The sequence below is a fragment of the Pholis gunnellus genome, assembly GCF_910591455.1.
Source record: "Pholis gunnellus genome assembly, chromosome: 8".
NCBI lineage: Eukaryota > Metazoa > Chordata > Actinopteri > Perciformes > Pholidae > Pholis > Pholis gunnellus.
In genome coordinates, this window is record NC_136534.1 from 15614923 (window position 1) to 15639848 (window position 24926).

Sequence of the window (24926 nt, forward strand, 5' to 3'; positions counted from 1 at the left end):
TTTTCTTTATATTGAAGAACTTTTGTTGAATCATAGACTATCTTGTAAACTAAAAACATGTGATGTTTAAATCACACACAAAAAAACATTTTAACAAGTCAGGTAGTTTCGTTATATTCCTTCAAAATGTAATTTATTAGATTTTAAAATTATCCTACTAATAGGATGAGATAATCCCATTTTCTCCTGCTGCAATTTCCCTTATGTCAGGATTTATCTTTGAATAGCCTAACTGTCAATGTCTTGACAAAATTAGGCTGGACACTGCGGTGTGATTTTAGGGTGGTAAATTGAGATAAGTTGATTTGTATTGGGAAAAGGCTGAATCATCTAGTTAGATCTTTTCACTTCACAAAATAACACAACCTGACAATGGACACAATAACTTGAGATAAGAAAAGGTCATAAAAATAGCCATAAGGAAGCAAAGACAAAGACTTCTTGTGGATTTAAGGCACATAATCTATGTTGAACTTCTTCACAGGCAGGCCCATTTGTCCCAGGAAGTGCAGGCAATATTATATTATAATAACACATAAAAGTCCTGCATTCAAAATTCAAATACAGCGTACTAAAAGTACTTATTATGGAGAAAATCTAAACCTTATATACAAACAACATTCATTTGGAAAAATAATCTGAATCTGAAAAGTAATAAATAAGTGCAAAAGTGCAATATTTATCCATAAAATATAGTAAAGGATAGAGTTAAATTAAATACGATTTCAATACTCAAGGAAAGTTGCCCTTCCCTTAAAAGTGTGCAATATAGTACTTACTTACTTCTCACCACGGTTACTCTTACATTTCTCATACAAAAAGTTGACGGTAACTAACATATGTGTATGCTAATGTATTTTGGCCTTTTATTTGTGAGATTAATGAGTGTTTAGTGAAAGTGAACTCTTACATGTCTCACTGATTCGTTGTTTATGGTTAGTAGTAAATCATTATTACAATTATTTTTACGTTTACTTTCCATTATAACGATGATAATAGAGTTTGAAATAAAGTGCCTGGCACATAAACAGTGTTGTCTGCCTTTACCAGTAATGGTGCAAGCTCGCCCGCCGGATCCCCCTCGGCTTCCTCTTCTGCAACCATCAAACCAACCGCCTCGCTTTCTCACTCCCTCTGATCCTCTCCCCGCCCCTCTCTCTCTCTCTCTCTCTCTCTCTCTCTCTCTCTCTCTCTCTCTCTCTCTCTCTCTCTCTCTCTCTTTCTATCTCTCTCTCTCTCTCTCTCTCTCTGCTACTGCAAGCGGGGCTTATGTGTCTGGTACTGTAGGGGAGAGAAAAAGAGAGCGAGCGAGAGTGAGTGACGTCACCTCTCCCATGGCGTCACATTGACGTAGCGCATACCAGCCGCTCTATGTGGAGGCAGAGCCCACATAAATGCACTAGTTGACTTTCTCCCTTCAGACGGCGCACATAAACAAACCCGCGTTACTTTGCAAAGCACCTATCAGCACTGACACACTCACGGGAACGGACGAAGACACACTTCTTATATCCGGGAGTTTTGAATTTTTTGAATTTTCTGTTTCATGTTTTTTCTACTTTAAGTAAGAAGAAGAAACTTTTTGTCGCCGATGCATCCTGATCCTCCGCAACATTAGGCCAACCTTTTTATATATATTTTCTCTCTATTACTCGACTCTTGGTGATTATTCTGGATGGAAATGGGATACTTCATGCGAGGTTATTACCACATGTAAAGACGGAACCTCTACAGCAAACCAGTGAGTAAACTGTGAATGAATGAGTCTCTAATATTCTACTGTACAGCGAGTATAGACTACTTGTTAGATTGTAGGACTCATTCAGAGCCAAAACATATTAACTATCAGTTGTGTGTACGCATGTTCATATTAGGCGACCTAAATTATAAATATGTCATTTTGAATCTATACTCTTTTTTGTATCATTCTTGTCCGCTCTGTCCAACTTGGTGCGTCCAACCTGTTGATATGTCAAACTCCAACACGCTGCTCGTACAGTATGTCCCTGTGTGGTGTCTCCAAATAGCAAAATGAAGCTGAATTTAAATTTAATTTACGCTGGGAAGGTATCATATCCTTTCTGGTTGTCATGGAAATGAGATGCCTCTCACTCACACAATGAACAGTGGAGTCAGACGCACTAATGGTCTGAGTGGAGAATAGTCTACATTCAGAAGCTGAGAGAGAGGAGAGTTAAAGCTCTTTGATTTCTTGCCATGTGTGGGTTGTATTTTTATTTTTTTGCGTCATCATGTTGGATTTTCTGAGGGCTTGTGTTGTTTACGAGTTTACATAGCGTCATGTGGGATACGGGTTTGTGTTTATATACAATGTCACTGATAGGCCATATACTACAGCAGGATATTGTCTCACAAATGAAACCTATACAGCGTTATGATTCTCAACCCTGGTTTGCTTTTAGGAATTAAAGCTCCACAAACAGTCATGTAGTGTGAACTGTCCCCTGACTGGTGGCCAATCGCAAATATCAGCTGTCTCACTGTCTACTGTCTCTGTGAGGACACAGCCTCTCCTACCATTGATCGCAGGATAAAACCATTAACTGTTCACCATAAAGCCACATCAAATTTCTGAAGTCATCTGTGAAGTATTTCCTTGAAGCTTCTGATGGCAACACAGACACTGTATTCTATAACAGAAGTGAGGCTTAGTGCTAATCGTATGATGTGTGATCAGAAACTACCACTGCTGAATTTAGGTTGTTTTCTGATTTTATCTTTCTTTCTTTCTTTCTTTCTTTTTTTTCTTTCACACACTCAGGTTTACGCACGCACGCAACCGCGCACGAGGGGACTTCTGACAGTCTCCCTCTCAGGACTGATTTACAGTACTCACATATTTCTCTGCTCTCTCCTTTTTGTCCTCTCTTTTCTCTGTCTCTGTTTGCTGGAAGCCTCGCGCTGTCCGGGGTTATTGGTGCAAGGGGCTACCGGGGGCTACCGGCGCTCCGGGGCGCGTGCTTTGCAGCTCTTATGCCGTTCTCTTGGTTACCGGTGCGCGCAGGGCCAGAGCCCCACCGAACCGGCTCGGCCTGAGAAGAAAGCGAGAGGGGATCCGTTTGCTCATTTAGAAATAAAAACTGACCGAATGTCTCACTTTGCAGAATCAGTTTTTATCTTTTTCCTTTTTTAAGTCAACATGCCATTTTATTGTCACTTTCTTAACCCTTCACAAAAGCTGTGATAAGAGCACGTTTACGCACAGTTGCGCTCTCAACTTCATACGTGTATGAAAGAATGAGGCTATGTTGACGTATATCAAGTAGTATCTTATTTCTGAAACTGCCATAACCAAATACATTCATTGGCTTAGAGGGTTTTTTTCTGCACTCAAATAGTTCCACACAGAATTGAGTGTGTTCCAATTCAACCCTAATCAAATACGTGTTATACAGCCTGACTTGTTTGTTTACTCTGGTTTGTCTTCTTTATTTACTTAAACACATTTGACGAATAGTCATGCAACCGTTTCCTCACAGAATTGGTTTATAAGAGTTTGGAGAAAAGTGGATGTTATCCGACACCAAGTGGAGGAGTTTGATTTGTTGACACAAAGATAAGAGATGACAGCAGGCTGCAGGTGCATGTAGCACTGAGAGTCGGTTGAGATGCATATACTGGGAGATCGAGTGGTCTCTCGACTTGACCGTATATCCAAGAGGGTATGTGTGTCTGGCAGAGAGAGAGAGCGTGAGTTTATAAGAGTGTGTGACAGAAAGGGGGCGCTCTGTGCCTTGAAATCCGGCGGCCATGGTGCGCCCTGCTGCAGAGAGGGAGTTGAAGGCGCACGGCGCACAGGAGTCCACTGATTCGGTTTCAGGTCCGACTCTTACATTTCTAGATTTCTCTCTGCATCTGGATGAACCCTGAGCAGGCGAATACGGTGGTGCTCAGACACAAGAAAATCGATGGCCTGGAGGCATTGACAAAAACGGCTTTTATAAAAGTGTTCACTTTTGCAGGTCTGTATTTGTAGAAGTTGTGTACAGTTTTAGCCCGGTTGAATACGTCTTTTGTTGCGCAATATTAGAGTTATAATAATAATAGAGCACAGCGTAGTGTTAGAATGAAACTTGTCGCCCACGTATGTGTAATTCTTGAAATGAGCTAAAAGTCCTCAGTTGTGGTTCATAATATTCTCTTTGTAGCACAGATCCAGTGTCATATTTAATGCCAACGTTGGTCTATGTTTCATTTTAATGTGCACATCTTCCTTTTACTTTGCCTTCCAATGGATTTACATGAATGATTGCAATGATTTAGCATTTGGCATTTTGCTCCGATGGGCACAGAAGTTGTCATGCTCTTTCATCTTTCTGCTCCTTTTCATCCGATTTCCTCACTTTATTTGTTGGATTACATTTTTGGCAAATAGTTTTCCTCTATTTATGCGCAAAATCAAGTTGTGGCTTATTGTCTAAAAAGTAGAAATATTTAATATACAATAATGTTTTGAGGTTGTTATGAAGTCCGACCTTTTTTAAGAAATGAAGTTTAGGAAGTATGCATGCTTCTGAAAAATAGTAAACATCGATTAGTCTAATTCTGAACTTAAGTGTGATACAATTTTATATTGTTGCCTTATGATGATCACTGAGTGAGATGACCGTACGTACCTTTTTATTCAGCGTGTCGCCACATCACTGCCGGTGACCCAGACATCTCTCCTCCAGACACAGGTTCGGAAGAGCGCGCCCAGCCGAGCTCGGAGCACCGGCGATCGGAGACTTCCTTTGCGACGCCCGCCGAATCCTCCCCGCTCCAGAAGCCCTGTCCCGGCTGCAGCCACGCCAGCCCTCAATCCCGGACACTCAGCACCATTCAGCGCAAAGCTCTTTCACCAGGTAAAGACCCCAGCACTTCCTTTTACATTTCATCGAATCTTTTACTTTCTCTTTCTTTCTTTCTTTCTTTCTTTCTTCACATAATCTATTTTCTCAGTTGATGTGTAAATGTGACTGTTGTGGATTACGTCTGTTTTTGTGCACCTATTGGGTAGGTGTTTGGTTATGTTTAGTGTATTATTGTATGAAAAACTGCAGACCCCGAAAAGTCTATTGTCAACTTAGAGGTAAAATCAGAGTGTAAGTGTGTAATAGGATGCATTTGAACTTCTGTATACTGTGTTTAACAAAAACAATTCTGAACCTTTTTGTTGTGCGCAAGAGTGTCTGCTCGTGTGCCCTTGTGTATGTGAGTGATTGTGTGTGTCGGCTGGCAAATGCGGACTGAACTTACATTTCAATAATTAGACAAAAATAAATCTGAGAGCAGGCACACTTAAATCTGGGAGCCAATCACATTGGTCATAGACAACGATCCTCTTATTACTATATTTTTGTACTGTCTCGGTTACATACATTTTTTATTTAGTTTTATTTTGTTATTTGTATCCTGGTCAAAGGAATATTCAATCACGAGATAGTATACTTTCTGTCCTGGATAAATTGAAAACATGATTAAAAAAAACATGATAGATATTTAACATATAGTCAGTGATGGTGTAAGTGTTCTTTTGTGTGGGCCTATGTGTGCATATATATTTATGAAAATCACTTTACTTATTGTGTGAGGCCACTGAATTGAGTTCAACCAATTTATCTCATAATTCACTGACAAAAAAAAATATTGTCTTTGTATTTATGTCTGCAACTTCATGTTTTTATTTGTTAGATCTATGGCATTCTGACAATGAACAAGCGCGCTCAGTTATTGGAACAGCTGCAGTTTGTCCAGTTGAAATGCACACCTCGAGGTTAGAGACTGTTTCCCTTCGCCTCAATGCTGCACCACCTGTGTCTGACTCTGCTTGGGTTGTCTGTCCTCTTGCTTGTGCGCGCACACACACACACTGCTTGCATAGGCTAATAAAGACAATCTGAGGGTGGTGTTGGAGTGTAGAAGGTTTCCTACAAGTTAGCTTCAGTGGCATGAAAATAAAGATGCTCCACGGATACAGTTCTATTTGTATTGTTGGTTTATGAGGGAGAGGGTGCATGCTTGTGAGCATGTGTGTGCGCGCGTGTGTGTGTGTGTGTGTGTGTGTGTGTGTGTGTGTGTGTGTGTGTGTGTGTGTGTGTGTGTGTGTGTGTGTGTGTGTTGCTGAGAGAAGGAGAGGCACACCACCAAATGTAAAGCACTAGAGGATGATATGTTTGCAAACACTATAGTGGTTTTACAGGTTTTTCTTAGGATAAGGGCACATGTTATTGGTAGAATGAGCGTATGCAGGTTCATGTTGACATCTTGAACATCATTACTGATGAAAATGTGTGTGTGTGTGTGTGTGTGTGTGTGTGTGTGTGTGTGTGTGTGTGTGTGTGTGTGTGTGTGTGTGTGTGTGTGTGTGTGTGTGTGTGTGTGTGTGTGTGTGCCTTTATGTGTGTATGAATAAACAAGTCACCAAAAGCATCTTTCCTCACCTGACACACACATAGACAAGCATCACAGTCAATACAGTTTGAAGTATCTGTCAAGTAGATGGCCTGTATATTGGCATATATTTGTTTTGCAAAATTTCTCAGCCTCCCTCTTTTTGTCATTCACTTCTTCTTAAAATGTTGTGTGCATATAGCTGCTAATAAAATACTCTATTTGACAGGTGTTATAAGTCTTGAACACATACACACACACACACACACACACACTAGAGCCCAACACTGATCTGAGGCTTGACCTACTGACACAACACACAGAGAGCCACAAAGTTCACCACTGTACTCTCCTCCGCTCACAGTTAAATGCCTTCCTCTGATGCCTCTAATCAGTTGCAAAAGTTCTTTAGGTATAGCCCAGAAAGCCTCCATGACGCCATATGTATGTTTTTCCGAGTGGGCTGGAGAGCTGGTCACTAGTAGAAGAAGAAAAAAAACTTCATGATGTCAAGCACCCGTAGGCTTACAGCTTGACTCATATCCTCATTTAAACAAGGTGTAGGTTTGTCTGCTATACCCAACAGTTCATTTTGAAGAAATCATTTACAGTTCAAGGTTGATATTCAAAGAAAAGTGTTGTTTTAGGCTGCAGGGTCCTTTAAAAAATCAATTTCAGGGTTATAATAATTTTTCCTGCACCAGGTCAAATCTAAGGTCAGCTCTCTATTGACCCTTTGTCTCCTTGTTAGAACCACAAATAATATAAAACATATAAATGAATGAATAAAAGAATGAATAAATAAATAAATCGATGAGTGTCCCTTATTTCTTTAATTAACATTTTGAGTCACCTTTTGTTCTTCGAAACCCCACAGCCCCAATCACAGGCTGCCCCTCAGGAATAATGTAATTGTGTTAGAGCAGCTGAAATGAATGTGTCACTCAGTCTGCTTTCGCCATGACTGACATTCGTGTATATAGGCACATATGACCGCAAACTAAAAGTTGTAGGCTATTTTCAAAATGCATTATTATTAGCCTATTAGTAGACGTTAGTTGGCCAATCAAAATTGAGAAACGGAGGATGTTTTTTTTTGTTGAAAAAGGATTGAAACCTCTTTTTTATTTACAACGGGGGTGGGGGGGGGCTGTGATTACTTGACCGAGCCTGAGTGCGTCGGTTTGGATTGAGGAATTTGTGACAACAACAGCAGGATCCGATGTGGCCCGTATTTGACTAGACAAACATGACGCGCGTTGAACGAGGGCGATTACGGCAGAGCGCGCGCATGGTGGGCGTCAATGAGAGCTGCGCTGTGTTGACAGTTCCCTGCTCAGGAGCGACGAGCAAACACCACAAAACCCTGGCTGTGCTGACACTCATGACTGATTGGCCCGCACACACACATCATGCACACACACACTGGTGGAGAGTATTACGTAAGGGGTTTGATAAGACAAGACCATAGTCCACACACACACACACACACACACACACACACACACAGATGATGAGGTGGTGGCCTGCTGCTGTGACGGAATTAAATCAAGCGAAAAACTCAAGACATACCGACTGGCGTCTGTTGCAGTTAAGGAAATATCTGAGTCTGTGTGTGTGTGTGTGTGTGTGTGGGTGTGTGTGTGTGTGTGTGTGTGTGCATTTGTGTGTGGGTTATGCAGCAAGCATCCAGCACGACCATGGGGTTCCATTATTATTTAATGTTATCTCATCTGCTTTGCCATCTGACTAACCAGAGTACACCCACCCACACACACGTGCAACACAAATCCTGCACACACACACACCCTGGTTGCAGATACTTCAGCATTTCGTTCTGTGGAGTGGATTGGATCTTTGCTTTGACAGCTTTTTCTCAGTCAGCTTCTCTTACTGAACTAACTGTGGGAGAATCGTCAGTGTCTGCGGCGGTGTGTGCGTACTGCAAATGTTTCTACTTATTCAGGGAGGTGCAAGAAGTGTTAAAGCAGGAAATTGAGTAAATGGCAGTAAATGGAAAGATTTTCATATTCCTTAAAAAAAGGTGCATTCAGAAAAGTTTCATAACATTGCAAAATTTCTGACACCTCAAGAGCTGAAAAAACTGCCTGTTCCAATAAAGCTGTGCAGAAACTTTTAGTCATGCACTGTTTAATTGTTGACCCTGTTCAGCACTATCCCTGCATGTGTCTGCCTTCTATAGTAGATTTACTGCAGGGCTCTTCCTGTATTGTCTTCTGTGGGCAAGCTCCCTCTTGATGTCCTGCTTTTCTGTTTACATCGGTGGTTAACTAATATGTAATTTCCTCACTGACTATTTGTTGCAGTACAGCTGTACTTTACTAACACCAATAAAATGCTTTGATTGAAAACTTTTGGAATACATGTGGTCTGACGTGCCACGCAGCTCTAACTTACATGTGTCCTCTGTGTCCCTGGCAGACATGCCCTGTGTGCAGGCTCAGTATGGGCCCGTCCCTCCAGGCTCAGCCTACTCTGGCCAGTCCTTCAGTTACCAGGGCGACAGCTACGGCTCTGACCTCATGACCCCTGACTACACGAAGCTGGACCTCGGTGGTGGCGAGATCTCTGCTGCCGCCACCACCTCCCTACCCAGCTTCAATGTCTTCGTGGAGGGGAGCTACGAGCCCAAGTCCTCCTGCCTCTACCAGATGCCCACACACAGGCCCATCAAAAAGGAGGAGGAGAGCTATCCGACTGCTCCACCGCTGGAGGCCATGTCCTCCTCCACCATGTACTTTAAACAGTCTCCCCCGTCCACTCCCACCACCCCGTCCCTGCCGCCCCAGCCTGGCACCTCCTTCCTGTGGGAGGAGCACCCCCTGGCCCCTCCTTCGCACCCCCACTCTCTGGGCTCCAGCCTGGAGTCGGGCCCCCTCAAGTCGCCCCGCTTTCCGCACTTCTACCAGCACTCGCCTCCCCACAGTGGCGGCAGCATCGGCGGCTATGAGAGCCTGGGTGGAGGATTGGTTCGCACCTCCTCTTCTTCCTCCTCCTCCTCCTCCTCTGTCTCCCATCCTCACTGTCCACCCCTGGACCAGCCCATGTACCAGCTGCACCGCGGGGCCGGGGGTAGCAGCCTCGCCTTCCGCTCCCTGGCTCTTGGGCCCTGTGGCCCCCTACTAGGAGACAGCCTGCCATCGCCTCCCCCGCGTGGCCCCCAAGGAGAGGGCACCTGTGCGGTGTGTGGGGACAATGCAGCCTGCCAGCACTACGGCGTACGCACTTGTGAGGGCTGCAAGGGCTTCTTCAAGGTAAAAACCCCTCAAAGTAAATATGTCATTAGGAGTGTTGCCTCATCAAAGCTTAAAACTACAACGATGCCTCTGTCCATTTCTGAAGTAACTACTTTTCTTCTTACTGTTCCACTCCTCCTGTTCCTCTGTGGCTTAAGTCCCACCAACAGACACACAACCAGACGCACACACTCACATTCACAACTAACATTCCACCTTAAAATATCACCCACTGTGAAGTAGCTGTAAACTGACTGACTGTTTCTTGCGGCTGCCTCGCTCCCACTCTGCACTCGTCTCTGCGCTCTCTAAATCGTCTTTAAAGACATAATGAAAGCGCAACACACCCACAGGGGTCGTCTCTCCCAGCAACCAAGTGGGCAACTTGTGTGTATGCATGGTCTGTGTGCGTTTGTTAGGTGAGAACACAGAATGATAAAAAACACAAATACAAACGGGGGAAATGGCCCTCCATGCTATGATTCAAGTGGAAAAGGAATCCTCCTTTAAATCTAAGTTTCCTTTCAGGGTGTTTGTAGTGAATCGGTGGCCACGAAATTGACCACATTTCACTGACATATTACTGAGGACAATATGAGTCAGTTTGAGATTTGGTCCGTAAAATGATTCAAATCTAACGCCTCTCAGCTCGCTGTCTCACATCCTATGTCACCGCACACGTGCTCATACACACAACTCATTGTTAAACATCAATTATTTATTTTTTTAGACATAATAACAAACTTCTCTGACATGTGAATGTGGTACACTACCTCATTCAAACAGCAAACTCACAGTCAGTCATTGAAGCCATTTCTTTGCCCAGTTTTTGAATTCTAACATATTCTGGCACACTTGTTAAGCATTGTATTGGCTGCATGAGACAAGATACAGCAAGAAGGAGGGGGCAAACACAGAGGTAATTGAATAATGCCTCTGGTAGGTGGAAATGAATTATCCTTCTTTTCAATTAGTTTCACAATTTGTTTTTATTTAGTAATTAATGAAAGCAGCGTCTGGTGGCAGCAGGCCGCGGGCTGTCTGCTTGCTGCAGCGCTCAGCAGCCTGTCAAACCTCACTATGTTTCCTTTACACACACATGCAGATGCAACCAAGCATGCACACGCAACATATCCACACAGCAACATATTCATACAACATAAGCATGTACATGTTTTTCTGTTTCACCCTGAATACAGGATGCAACAGCAGAAACGGAAACATGCCTTTCGAACACCTGCTCTTTTTCATATTCATATTATCAGGCACATTACCTCCATTATCCTGATGGTTTTATTGTCCCCTAAAAATATTTTCCTGATTATATTTAATTATTCGTGAATGGCTATTACACATTAAACCAGAGGCTTGCTGTAATTTGTTGTTATGTCATTAGTGCAATTTCAGGCACATTTTCACTGTGAATTAATTTGAGCTCTTAAACAAATAGTTTTTTTTCCTGTATTTATTATTTTTTTGCAGAATAATGTAGTCCATTCACTGGTTTCCATTAATTAATTAAACCTATTCAGAATTATTTTTTGAATTAAAAACTAGATCTAGTATTTTACAAACATTATGCTGGATACAAAAATACTATTAAAAAGTGACATGTTTTATGCACCTACTGTCCTAACTAGTGAGCTACTTTAGTTGTGTTTTTTTCGGTCAAAACACACACAAAACATCAGCTCAGCTCATTGCACATCATTTTTATTTTCCACATGCTTGCACAGCATGCAAGTCACAAAAAGGTTGGGAGGTGGCAGTGGTGGAAGAAGATATTAAAATGCACAAAACTATATCCCTTGAATGGATATAAGTTCAACATTTAATTCATTCAGGAAATGCAACCAGTTAAACACCCACACACATACACAGTCATATATATGTGTAGGAGAACTACTTTGCACTATGAATCAGGTTTTAAAAGTTAAGTCTATTTTGTTTCCATAAAGAAAACAATTGAATCAGCTCAGAGATACCGACACATAATTCTTTAACTACAAACCACCCTTTCACTTCCTCTACAGACGGCGAGAGAGATTGCCTCTGATTAAGAAGCTGAGGATTGGAGGGAATAGAGGAGACAGGGGGAGGAGAAGGGGGAAGAAAGTCCCTAAAGGCTTTTAATTTAAGCTCAGGCTATTAGCACATGTTACATGTCAAGATTCTGCATCTGCATGCCTCCGTACAGCCCCCATAACACCGACAGCATGTGAGCTTCTGTAAGCGTGTGCGTTTGTGAATGTGCTTTCAGTGCATATAACTCATTCCTCAACTCTGACTGTCAACGTTTAACTGAACATCTTTTCACTTGAATTAAGTCCTTGCCCACACAAACATTACTGCCATCCTACAATTTCAGTTTCTGATACCAAGCAAATTTTAAATTAGTCATTTCTTGCCCTCAAAGTGAAATTCAGCGAAATACAAGAAGGATGAGATGACTTGAACTAGACACACACACACACACACACACTATAAGCTGGCCTAAATAGGTACACAATGTACAGAGCACAAGAAGGATCTACAGATTTGCTAACCATATTGAGATAATTTGATCTGACTATCAGAGACTAGTTAGTTACAGTGTATTAGCTCTGATAGTGTCTCTGCTCTGAGACGCCAGTCTTGCCCCACGCTGCTTATTAGAAAGCAAGGTCACAAGAGCTCCAACCACACACACAAACACACACACACACACACACACACACAAACACACACACACACACACACACACACACACACACACACACACACACACACACACACACACACACACACAAACACACACATACAGTGGCCTTGAGGTCACTGAGGGGAAGAACTATACTCATCCAACCACCAGGGTAAACTGAGTTTACATCACTTCCACCTGAACCCACAATCCGCTGCAGAAAAAAACACAAGCTCTTATCGCAAACGAAAGAATCAAGAATGTTTAACTGTAAAAATCAAAACCTCAAAGTTATCAATCCACACAAAAAGTTGAACTCAAGCATGTTAATTAGATTTTTCTGTTGGACGAAATGCACGAAAGACTGTGGCGATGTCTTCACACTCTGTGTTCGCCTCGGTGCAGAGTTGTAAAGGTGTAAATAAATGTCAAGCAGCCTCTCATACAGCTTCATGTTTAGTTCGGTCCCCCACTAAACGGATGCTATTTCCCCTCAAACACATTAATGACCATAACTAACTTATCCCCGCGCGCACGGGTCACTGACCATTGAAGAGATGAGAGGGATTCATTCAGAGCGATCTGCGGTGCCATGGCAACGGCTCTCATCCGGCGCTGGCGCCCATTACGCGCCAGTTCCGCACTCGCGCCGGAGCATATGGAATAATTGGTGTGTTATTGGTCTCCCGGGGGCGCGGGCATGTGTGGCGCGAGGGGTTCCTAATTGGATTTATTTGTTTTGATGTGTTTTAGAGGCGTTAAAGAAGAGGGGAAGCTGCGACACTTTCCGTGTTCCGTTTGCTTAATTTGGAGTTTGTTCTGGTGCTGTCTTGTCTGAGTGGACTAGGCTACTGCGGGTCACAGCATGGCAGAGTATAAATATAAACACTTTGCAAATGACAGTAATTATGGTGTAATTGTAATCGTATCGTTGTAACAGATTTGCACCTCAGGCAGAGGCTTGCCCAGAGAGAGTTTTAATCCAAAAACGTCTGTAAAGATTGGCTGCATGCCAGTAGCCTAGACCTCACCGGACAAAGTTACACAAGCACTGAGTACATTTCTGGGATTTGTTTATATTAAGAATAATTACCGAACTGCACACTTCTCCTGCATTATCACACTGCGGACAGGTATAGGCCACTCTGTTAATATTGTCTTTGATCCACGCGGGGAGCTCACCCGGCCCCCACGTGGCCCGTTTCTGATTTCATTTTAATAAGGTCAGTAATAATCGCGCTAGCCAGCCGAGGAGAAAACAGCTCCCGCGGGGCCTATTGAGAGAGGCGCGATGCGCGAGGCCCCGGAGGTACCATGAACTGACCCACGAGCTTCACAAGCAATCTGATCACGCAGCTCTTTCGGCCGCTGTCCCCCAGTCTCGCGGGACCCGCCTCGGCACGCAACGCGCTCGGTCCCCATTGTCAGCTCCAGCGCTAATAAAATTGTCCCTCCTGCAGGCGAGGCTTGTTGGGAAATTAATTTTATCTAATTATACTGATGTCAACGCCGCCTTTCAGAGCGTAATTAAAATCTGACCTGGGAGATTCCGCTTTCATTCTTTGATGGGGAAGGGAGAAAAAAACAGAAATTGAATTAAACAAATCAAATATTAGTTGGATGATTGTGTTTGGAGGCTGATTATCGGAATGTCTCTCTCTTCTCTTTCCAGCGCACCGTGCAGAAAAACGCCAAGTATGTGTGTCTGGCCAGTAAGAACTGTCCTGTGGACAAGAGGAGACGCAACCGCTGCCAATACTGCCGCTTTCAGAAGTGTCTGAGTGTCGGCATGGTGAAGGAAGGTAAGATAAACAAAGCGACCACACACCTGATACCCACTTTCTAAACAGGCAAGCACACACACACCATAGTGCAACACAAATCTGACCTCCAGTCCATGATGATGAAGCTTGTCTCAGCAATCAGGGTTTAATAGGCCGGTAATGACATGGCTTGTGGCAGCATCACACACATCCATGGAACAGTAACCTTTTCTCTTTCTGGTGGAAGGACAAAGTAGAATTCACATTGTACTAATTAGCGCCCATCACTTTTTAAACTCTTCAATCCAGATGATTTTAAAGCTTTGAAAGAGACTCAAAGGCGCTCACACTTTCTCTACATTTGTGTCATCACATCTGACATAGCTGATTGTTGCTGCACAGCAGAGGTGTTTTTGCTGATGTGAAGTGCGGCAGCCACACTGCCCTCATTTCTCACCTGTTTCACACACAGACACACGCTCTCATGAATGCAAGCAAACCTACACACAAGCACACACACGCCTCTCTATCCTGTTAACACATGTGCAGCCCGTAGAACAGCTCCACTGCCATCTGCTGGCTAGTGGCCTCCTGTGTAGGGATTGTGGGAAGGTTGGGAGAGCTACTGTGATGAAAAGCCTGTCATAATTCTACCGCTAATCAAAAGTGATGACAAGCCGACCAGTTGGAGAATAGAAGTTCTTGTTGTGCATGCATGCGTGAATATTACCAGATCCAACTGAACAACCTCTTCATTATTGCCTGTTGTCTACTCTCCATATCTTGTTCACAGTGGTTCGTACTGATAGCTTGAAGGGGCGCCGAGGCCGTCTGCCTTCCAAACCAAAGAGCCCCCTGCAGACAGAAGTGTCTCCTCCATCTCCACCCCTCAGCTTGCTCTCCGCTCTGCTCAGGGCTTATTCTCACTGCACACCCCGTGACCTCGACTACAGCCAGGTACCCCAAACACCCCCCTTTTTTTTCATTGTAGTCAAAGAAAATGCTTTCAGTGAGAAATATGGCTTTTTTATGAGTTTATTCAGTCCTTTATCTCTCTCTCCATCCAGTTCAGTGCTGCCGACCCTCCCTCCTCCTCCTCAGATGCCGAGCACATCCATCTCTTCTACAGGCTGCTCACCATCTCGATGGAGACCACACGATGCTGGGCTGAACGGCTGCCCGGGTTCTCCGAGCTTCACCGTGACGATCAAAACCTGCTCATTGACTCTGCCTTCCTGGAGCTGTTTGTCCTGCGATTGGCTCACAGGTGAGAAAGGGGAGATGCAGCCTGTTTGGTGCCAGAACAAAAAGCCGATGGAGGACAACTTTAGCACATGTATTTTCACTTTTTAAACATGTACACAAGTCTCCATCCATATGTGCACATCTCAAACTTCTTCCACAAGATTTAAAATACACACCTACGACTTTATCAGAAAGTTTACTTCCTTTGGCCCAGGATCAACAGGCAGTTATATCAGGCATATCCTTTTCCATTACAGTACAGCGGGCAACGCCGTGTGCTGCTGCTGCAGTGCATATCCAGAGTAGGAGGAGCGGAGCTGAGTAATCGCCATTTGAAGCAAATTATGAATGGAGTCTGTAGCTATGACAGCAGCTACACCCACCAAGTTCCGCTCCGCTCGTCTGATATCTGACGCACAGAGAGCTCTGTGTGTGTTCTGCGGGCTAAAACTGTGCAAACATTGTGAACTGTGAATTGACAGGATCAATTCCATCTAAAAGCTAGTCAGCTGAGAAACTGAAAAGGGCTGTTATGGAAGGACATACATATTCAATTCAGCTGACTGAAATTTAAAAAAAGGGGAATCGACTTAATTTACTTCATGCGTCCAGTGGTGTGTATGTGAGGATGTGTGTGTCTTGCTCGTGGATACCTGTGGTGCCATTATGACTGCCCTTGCCCATCTTTGCCTCAGAATTGCCCCGGGTTACCGGTCTGCTCTCGTAAGGCATGTGGCTGGTTAAATTTATGGGGAGGACGGGGGTTGGGCTACAAGCTCATCCCTTTGTCTGCGCTGTCGTCTAGTGCAGAAAACCAACACAGTCACACACTCAAGCACACTTACTCACACACACTCACGCACACCGATGATGTAGAATCCCAACTTTCTCTCCTCCTCCCGGTGCAGGTCCAGGTGCAGGGTGGGTAGAGGATGGGTGGTGGCATCACAGTCTCAGCAGGAGGGGGATCAGGCTGCGACTCTGACTCACGCTAAATGGTGGACTCATAGGGGCCTCTATCAAACGCACACATGCTCACGCACACTGCTCATCTTCCCATCAGCCAAACTCCCACGGCACAGAGGAAAACACACACAAGCACAGCACTGTCTTACTTTATCTGTCTTCTGTGAGTGCAAAGGATGAGGTCTACGCTCCCATCTCATCGTTGACGCAGCCTTACATTGACCCTGTGCTGAACTCAGATGCCTTGCAGACCTCTGCTCAAGCACATGTCTGTATGATTGTGAGTTTGTGTGTGTGTGTGTGTGTGTGTGTGTGTGTGTGTGTGTGTGTGTGTGTGTGTGTGCTCAGTGTGTGTAGAGTAAATTTGCTCCGCTTTTCTGGGTCGGCATTGCCGTAAGCACTCCGTTACCAAACAGTTTCTGTGGTTATTGGTTGATTACCGTGGTGACAGTGTAGTCAGGAGTGAGTGGAATGTGTGGCAGACATCCAGCTGTGTGTGTACGTGTGTGTGTGTGTGTGTGTGTGTGTGTGTGTGTGTGTGTGTGTGTGTGTGTGTGTGTGTGTGTGTGTGTGTGTGTGTGTGTGTGTCTGTGTGTGTGTGTGTCTGTGTGCATCTGCCTGGCTGCTTGTTTGCCAGACTGTCTGCGTAGTTTTGCTCATGTGCTACTATCAGACATGGGTCAAATAGAATTGTGTCTCTTGGTAGTAGCTCAGTGTACCAGAGGGGGATTTACTCAATCAGGGCAATTCAAACCGTATCAGCTCGGACTCACACACATTTAGAGTGAGTTGGCCTCATATTCTATTGTATTTCTATAGGTTTACGAGACCTAACATGTTGTTTTTCAGTTTTACATTAATTTGTAGTAAAAGATTAAATATATTCCACCTTGCTGACATTTATCCCTCAATTCATAATTTTAAATGCATAGTGTCAAAAAGCTTTGTTCACAAACACAAAACCATTTTTAGAAATATGCACATTTTTTAATGCTACATTTGATGGAAATTTGTAAATAAAATATATGAAAAGAATGTCTAATATGTTTACATAAAAAAAAGATGGCGCCAATGAAATTTGGTTAACATAAGTGCACTAATACAATGGGCAGATCGAGCTTACATCATAACTTTAAGACTCTACAGTTTGCATAAAACATTGAAGCCATTTAAGGGGGAATTTAAGGGATATAACAAAGTTCCAGGGGTCAAAAGACTACGACCGTTAGCATAAAAACGTTATCAGAGGTCAAGAAATTCAGTCTCTTCCCTCAGCAACAGGTGACGAGCATCTCCCATTCTGCCACTTCCATTCTCTCCCAACACCTGCACCTTTACTCTTAGTTGTTTCTCCCCTCTACCTCCCCTCTCTCCAGGTCATGGGTGACCATTTTGGCCCTGACGGCTAGTTCTAAACCTTTTGTGTGTATAGGATGGGAATGGTATTTTTGACTGTAAAAATGACAGAACTGGTGGTTTCGAGAGCATGTTCGAGAGCAAACTAATGTTTATGTGCGGGATGTGATTTGAGGCTTCCCCTCTTCTCCCCCCATCCCCACTGGCGCTCACTCTTCTCTTCTTTCATCTATCAGCTGTTTTTCAAGGACACACGTTCTGCCTTTGTCCCATTTTCTTGAGATCTTCCAACAAAACACCTTTTCTCGCTCTCTGAAGAGAACCATGCTCTTCATTTAGGCACTAATAAAGACTAGTCATAGCCCTCCCCCATTCACTGCTTGTTCTCGTTCCCTCTCTGCTCGATGGTAAAGGAGTGGGATGTAGTGTGTCGTGAGTAACCGATGGCTAAATGCGTCTAAGGAGCCTTTTCATTTCCTAATTAAGGCTTTGTGTTTCCACTGCTCACCACAGCCCGGGCACATTAAAGCCAAAGCAGTTTACCTATCTGCAAAGACACACACACATAGAGCAGCACTCTGCCCTAACCCACTCACCCCGCTCTGCCAGAAGGAATGTTTTAAAATGCTATAATTTGGAAAACACAACCTTAATCAGCTGCATGCCTGTGTTTGATGTGTATCCCGTTTGTGTGTAAGTGCGCATACTGCCTGGTTTTCTCATTGTTTTTATTGTAATTGTTTCCTTGCCCCAGTATCTCAAGCCATATTTACAATACAGGAGGGAAAATGCAGCGTTTCATTGGAAGAGAGATCTAACCAAATTTCTTCATCTCCTTTTTCCTCTGTGTCTCAGGTCGATGCTGTCGGAGGATAAACTAGTGTTCTGTAATGGCTTGGTGCTGCACAGGTTCCAGTGCCTTCGTGGGTTCGGAGAGTGGCTGGACTCCATCCGGGACTTCTCCACCCACCTCCAGAGCCTAAACCTGGACGCCTCCGCCTTCGCCTGCCTGGCTGCCCTCGTACTGCTCACAGGTAAAAACACAAGCCAGTGACTTTCAAATCTCAAAATCACCATCAGAAGAGATTCAAATAAAAAAGATAAAGTATAAATGAGGTTGAGAAAAAAAAGCACCCTGTTTTCCAAGTCAGCTGCCCCTCTCCATTATCCACAAACAAACATTGTCAATCATAAAAGCTGCTCATGCATAAATATATGGATACAAATCCACACACACCTTCTTTCCTTTATCCACAGCTTTGCCTGTGGGTGATTTAATGTGACAGTGATCAGGTGGATACATCCACTAACGTCACACATACGCTCAAAGACACACATGTGCATGCTTGTTCTCACACATCTCGACCTGAAACAAGAACCCGATATCCTGGAGCACCTGCTGCACCTGCCTCACACCTGGCCCTCTAATCAGTGTCCATGTGTGAAAAATTGAGGCATGGTCAAAGCTCTCTCTGCAACCACAGTTCTGAGGCACAACAGAAGAGTCAAAAATGTAGTGATCGGTAAAGTACATTAGAAATAGTCAATTACAAATGTAGCCAAAGGTGATAGAGGAGGCCCGTGCAATTAAGTGTTCACATTTCATTTTTTACACTTTCACATCAGAGTCAGACACCGTATAAGTGTGTAATGGGTAAAACACCACTCCTCCCTACGCTCATCTTCCTTCCTCACTCGGCCCCCGCCACCTCCTCCTCTTCCTCCACCTTCTCTTCCTCTGTCTAAGCCCTCCAACCCCATCCTCACTCTCTGGGGGAGCACTTAACTCTGTGCCTGATCGACCAGCCCACCGTGGAGCACAGCTCTGGAATGGCGTCTGCGCTGTTCTCAGTGGCTCTCTGCCACCTCGGTAAAGCACACAGAGCACTGCCACGACAGAGCCGCCAGAGCCACCAGGCGATCGACCGCTTCAGAGTGGCCCCTGCAGAAAGGCAGTCATCGATCCCTCCCCGGGAGTACATAGAGAAAGAAGGGATAGGGAAAGAGAGGGAAGCGAGAGTGTGTGAGAGGTCTGAAAGCTGCCGTGAAAGGAGGGCTGGAGTGACTCTGTGGCAGCAAACACAGGACAAACAAAAGAGTCACATAAACAAACAATAAATAAGCTTCAGATAATAGATACCTCAAAGTGAGACTGGTCTTAGTGACAGCCTCCCTGCAGACTGGCTTGTGTGTGTGCCTGTATATGCGTGTTTGTGTGTGGGGCTGGACACCCTGTTCTCTGCAGAATGAGTTAGTGTCACATTAAGCCTGGTACGGGTGCCACAGGAGTTGCTACGGGCAGCAGTGTATGTGCGTGCGTGTGTGTTTCTAATTTAATTTGGCTGCTCAGAGGGCCGAATAATCAGCTAATTGTTGAACACTTTTGTTTCTGTCAATGTCTTAAATTGCAGGGACAAATTTGTGTGTTTGTGTGTGTTCAAATGTTTGTAGGCTATATGTGTGTGTGTGTGTGTGTGTGTGTGTGTGTGTGTGTGTGTGTGTGTGTGTGTGTGCGCAGTGTACAGGGGGCTTATTAGGTTAGACTTTGTATTGATCTGTAGTGAGTGAGACAAGTTAAGGCCTGTTAAGAACATTAGCTATACCGGCTAATGAGGTGGAATTCAATATAAAAGAAGATGTAGCTAATGCTCTGTCAGCTGAATGAGCTCTGATGTATGTGTGTTTTTTTTTTCAACGGATGCAATTTTTGCTGTTTAATGTGTTATTTTCCTAATGTCTCTGTCTGTCCATCCACAGAGCAAGTCCCAGGTCTGAAGGACTCAAAGCGGGTTGAGGAGCTGCAGAATAGAGTGATTTGTTGTCTCAGAGACCACCTGGGTTGCGGCCCTGCTTCCTCCTCGTCTAAGGCTGCGCCCCCTCTGAGTCGTATCCTGGGTTTAAGGGCAGAGCTCCGTTCCCAGAGGACCCAGGGCCTTCAACGGATCTTCTACCTGAAGCTGGAGGACCTGGTACAGCCCCCTCCGTTGATTGACAGGTTCCTGGACACTCTGCCCTACTGATGGGCGGGCTGACCACACAGAGAAATAACCCACGTCACGTTCTGTTCAGGCCCCCCCACCCCTCAAGGAGCACGCACACACATTCAGAGAGACTCTCACTCCACTCTGACTGATGCAGAGCAGAGAGCCAATCAAATGCTTTTCACTCAACAGGACAACCAACTGAACGCTTTTCACCAGTTTAAAAGACAATTACTCAAACGCTTTACCACTTTTTATTTGATCCTCCTGTTTTTCTCATGTGGGGGAGGATGACGAGGCTGAGATGGACAACAGAAAAAAGACTTTTTACTGTCCTCTCGCCGTCTGGGTGGCAGCTCATCCAGCAAAAAAGAAAGAAGGTTTATGAGTACTGTTTATCTGTGTTTTGGCCTGACTCATCCAATATGAGGATTTCTTTTGAGTAGAGAGGGAAGGGGTGGTGTCACTGTGTTCGATGTCCCAGTGAAACACAAGTCACTGTGTGTTCTACGTCCTCCTGCTGAAAGAAGGAAGGCGGCGTTTTCATACTGAAAATGCATTGAAATGTCAGAGGTCAGACAGCGTGAGCATAGACACTCAGAAACATCACAAAGCAGACACAGATATTTCATAAACACATGGAAGTGGCTGTTGAGTTGGGCTCTTGATTCCAAGTGCAATTTCTTAAGTGCTATCTCACCACAAAAGGGAGAAGTGGAGAAGTAATGGTTTAATTTCAAACTCTAAATTATTTGAACACAGAGATTTGTCTTGTACTATCAGCAGCTAAACAAAAGAGAGACAGTCCACGCCTGGCTTTAGACAGCAGAGGAGATACTGTGCACTAACGATTGATGACAGAGTCACCCAGACTTGAACTTGCTCTAGTATGTTTTTTTAAAATTAACTCATTTTTAAAGCATAGGTCAAGTAGATGTATGGAGGAATGAACGTGGACAAAAAAATTGGCTTTTGAAGCACTTACACCCTGACAAGGGCTAGAAGCACAGACACACACCCTACCTGCTCCCCTGGAGGACGGCGGTGAGTCGGGGAGAGGAGGGTGCTCGACAGATAGCTGTATGTCCAGGGATGAAACATTCCGCAGTCATGCTCTTTTTCTATTTGTTTCTATTGTGGAGGCCGTGTGAGAGTGTGGAGGACATGGTTGCATACTGTCTTTGTGTGTACGCTTAGAGAAGCCAGGATCATATGCATGGTGTGTTATAAGCTGTCAAGAGCTGCCATAGCCTGTCAAAACAGCTCGACCTGTGTTTGTGTCTCAGACTGTGGCTCGATGGGGATCTCCCTGGGCCTCCACCACCCACTCACACTCACGGCGGCAGTTTGAAATATGAAAAAAAGCAAATTATATAGATATAAATATAAATATATATATATACAAAACTAATATTTTGAAGTGTTTTTAGCTTTTTCAAATATTGTGGTACGAGTTGTGCATTGTTTTTTGAAGAAGAGAAACAAAAAAGAAAAAAAGTTGCTGTTTTTCAATGTCCCTCTTTGGTTTGAGTTTCCTGTTTGATTATTTTTTTTCTTTCTCTTTGGTTCACTGGATTTTCTGTTCAGCACTTTGAAATCATAAACTAGTTCTGATTATTCTGCCCGACTGCGTCCTGTGTTTTGATTTTTATTTAATTACATGACTTTCACACAAAATGCCCAAAAATCCAAACATTACAGTGTTTCGAGACTTTCTAAAAGTAAACAAAAGGCCAAAATTGAGCTGATTATATTCTGAATACGTGTGTCTGTCTGGTAAGACACAAAAGCCTCTTGACAGGTAAAAGGCCTTGCCTCTCCCCCGAGAGACCCTTGGGCTCTCACGGAGAGTAGAGGGGGATTAGAAGAGTGAGAAGGGGGAGGAAGAGGGAAGCGAGGACAGCTTCATGTTAGCATGAGGTCCAGATCAGCCTCCAGCCTCGTTAAACACCATCGATTGGCACGGTGACATTTCACAGCACATGCCATCTATACTGTCACTGCCATCACTCACCCGTCCTCCTGCGCAACAGCACGAGCACTAACGCACTAACACACACACACACACACACACACACACACACACACTTGTCTCTCAGATAGCCAGGTGATTGATAGTAACTGTGGTAGTGAAATTGTGAACAGCTCCTCTAACTGTGTGTGGGGGGGGGGGGGGGGTCAAGTTCAGAGTGAGTGTACAAGTGTGGAGTGCACCCTGTTGAACTCGCTCCATTTAAGAGCTATAATGTGACACCACACAACATAAAATATTAAGTCCTAAACGCTTTTACTTAACAACCAGGAAACACACTTTAACATTGTTTTTCTGTGTGTGCTGGTGTTTCTGTCGCTCCTGACTGGAGTTGTGATATCTCTGTGTTTTTATTCAGCAAGCATAAAAAGACCATTCACACTAGTTTTGCAGTGGTGTGAGTGGTTGTGTGCACTCGTGTGCTGTATGTGTTCAAATGAACATCCTATTTCTACGACGGCGACATTTCTGAGTGACCAGGAAAGAAACACAACCACCAAGCCAAGAGCTTTGCTTCAAGCTTGAAACACACTCAAACTTGCATGTGAGCACACAGAACACAAACACACAGTGAGCTGTCAGTCTTGTGGCCAATCGATCAGTGCTGGCAGATAGCAGATACCCCCAGAGTCTTAATTAGAGGTCCCATTAGAACATACACACACACAAGTACATTTGCACACGCACACACAAATTTAAAGTGTATCCTAATCCATTCAGAAATGTAAAATGACCCCTTTAAGACTGATGATATCAAAATGTGTTCACATGAAGAAAGACCTGCAGGCTTACAAAAACATAGAGTAGGTTGTGATCTGAATAGGCCTTATTCACAGAAGATATTTTGACATGTCACAGTATTAGAAGCACAGGTGTAAACAATAGAAGCAATGAAGACTGAATTCCATTTAGCTGCTTCAGTTTCAGGGTCCTGGTGTTGTGCATGCTGGCTCACTGTCACACTGTCACGGCTCACTGGAACACCTGAATAGAACAAATCCACCGTTAATGTTAGTAGCACCTGTGCTTTTCCTGCTATGACAAGTCAAGATGTCCGCTGTGAAAAAGGTTTATATCCACTGAGCCATCAGGATGTGCTGATCACAAAAAACAGTAAGATGCAGGAGGTAAGAAGGGAACGGAGCTCCCTGCTGGCCTCCTCTCCTGCTGACAAACTTCCTGGATTAGACTGAAAGGAATGGCACCTGAGTCCTCCTGAGCCCCCCCCTACACACACACACACACACACACACACACACACACACACACACACACACAGACAGACAGACACATGAACCAAAACATTTTTGATGATTTGCTATCTAGACTTTCAATGTCAGTTTTGTTCTTCCCCCTCAGTCTGCGACTCTGGGAGTCCCCTGGAAGTGGACAGACAGACACACACAAATACACGCACACACACACACACATGCACAACATGTGTATAACACCAGGGGAAATCCCCTGTAGCAGGGGACTGTGTGTTTTACTGTGGCCTCTTTGCAAGGAGCATCCGCTGAGGGAAGAGTGTGTGGGGTGTTGGCCTAAATGTCAAAGGTAAAAGGTGCCAAAGAAGAGGAGTGGAAACATGCAATAGACCCACTCACAAAGGCTGATCTCAGAACAGCGAGGGGGGGGAAACCCATTTCTCTCTCTTCGTCTTTCTCCCAAACACAACATAGAGAAAAACATCACACTTTATGTGTCTTTCCACAGGATTGATGCTGTAAACCATGAACAGCTAAATGTAAATGACGAACAATAAAAAACGTTTTAAAAAATATGTAAAACTAAATCAAATCACCCATCTCTGTCCTATAACCTTTATCCATTGATTATAATTTATGTTATTCAGTGATGTTGGGTCTGAGGCTGTGATCTGAATCGGACTTTTTGATATATTGCCACTGCTTGAAATATTACCACGTTCACATAAATTTCATAGTCTGGCTGTCATCAGTATGTGTGTCACATTTTGAAAGGCCACACATTTTAATTTATGTTGCCACACATAGTGACCTCACAGTCATTTAAATAACTACCTTTTAGCCCACAGAATAGCTGTACCCAGGATTTTGGAAATGTTTAAGTTGTGAAGTCCGAAGACCCAAAGTAAAACCCCACTTACCTAAGAAATGTTTGATTAGCCCCAAATTATATTTTATGTAACTTTAAACTCCCTTCATTGTCATCAAAATATTGTAATTATGATGGAGAACACTGTGCCATAAAACACATTTATTCTAATGTATC

The 24926-nt window shown here is 43.9% G+C and overlaps 1 protein-coding gene across 4 annotated transcripts; it reads left to right on the top strand.

The window, feature by feature from the left end:
- The first annotated feature begins 1613 nt into the window (after nt 1-1613).
- On the top strand, nt 1614-22265 carry nr4a3 (nuclear receptor subfamily 4, group A, member 3). 4 transcript variants are annotated; one of them, XM_079163883.1, is made up of 8 exons: nt 1614-1741; nt 4695-4865; nt 8836-9668; nt 14003-14132; nt 14887-15050; nt 15161-15360; nt 18516-18694; nt 20418-22265. In XM_079163883.1, the coding sequence occupies exons 3-8, from the start codon at nt 8838-8840 to the stop codon at nt 20678-20680; spliced, it is 1767 nt and encodes a 588-aa protein (XP_079020009.1). In that variant the 5' UTR covers nt 1614-1741; nt 4695-4865; nt 8836-8837; the 3' UTR covers nt 20681-22265. The 4 variants fall into 4 exon arrangements, with proteins under 4 accessions (XP_079020009.1, XP_079020008.1, XP_079020010.1 ...); XM_079163882.1 differs by having other exon boundaries at nt 1619-1741; nt 4650-4865; XM_079163884.1 differs by lacking the exon at nt 1614-1741 and adding an exon at nt 5695-5776 and having other exon boundaries at nt 4701-4865.
- Nucleotides 22266-24926: the final 2661 nt, after the last annotated feature.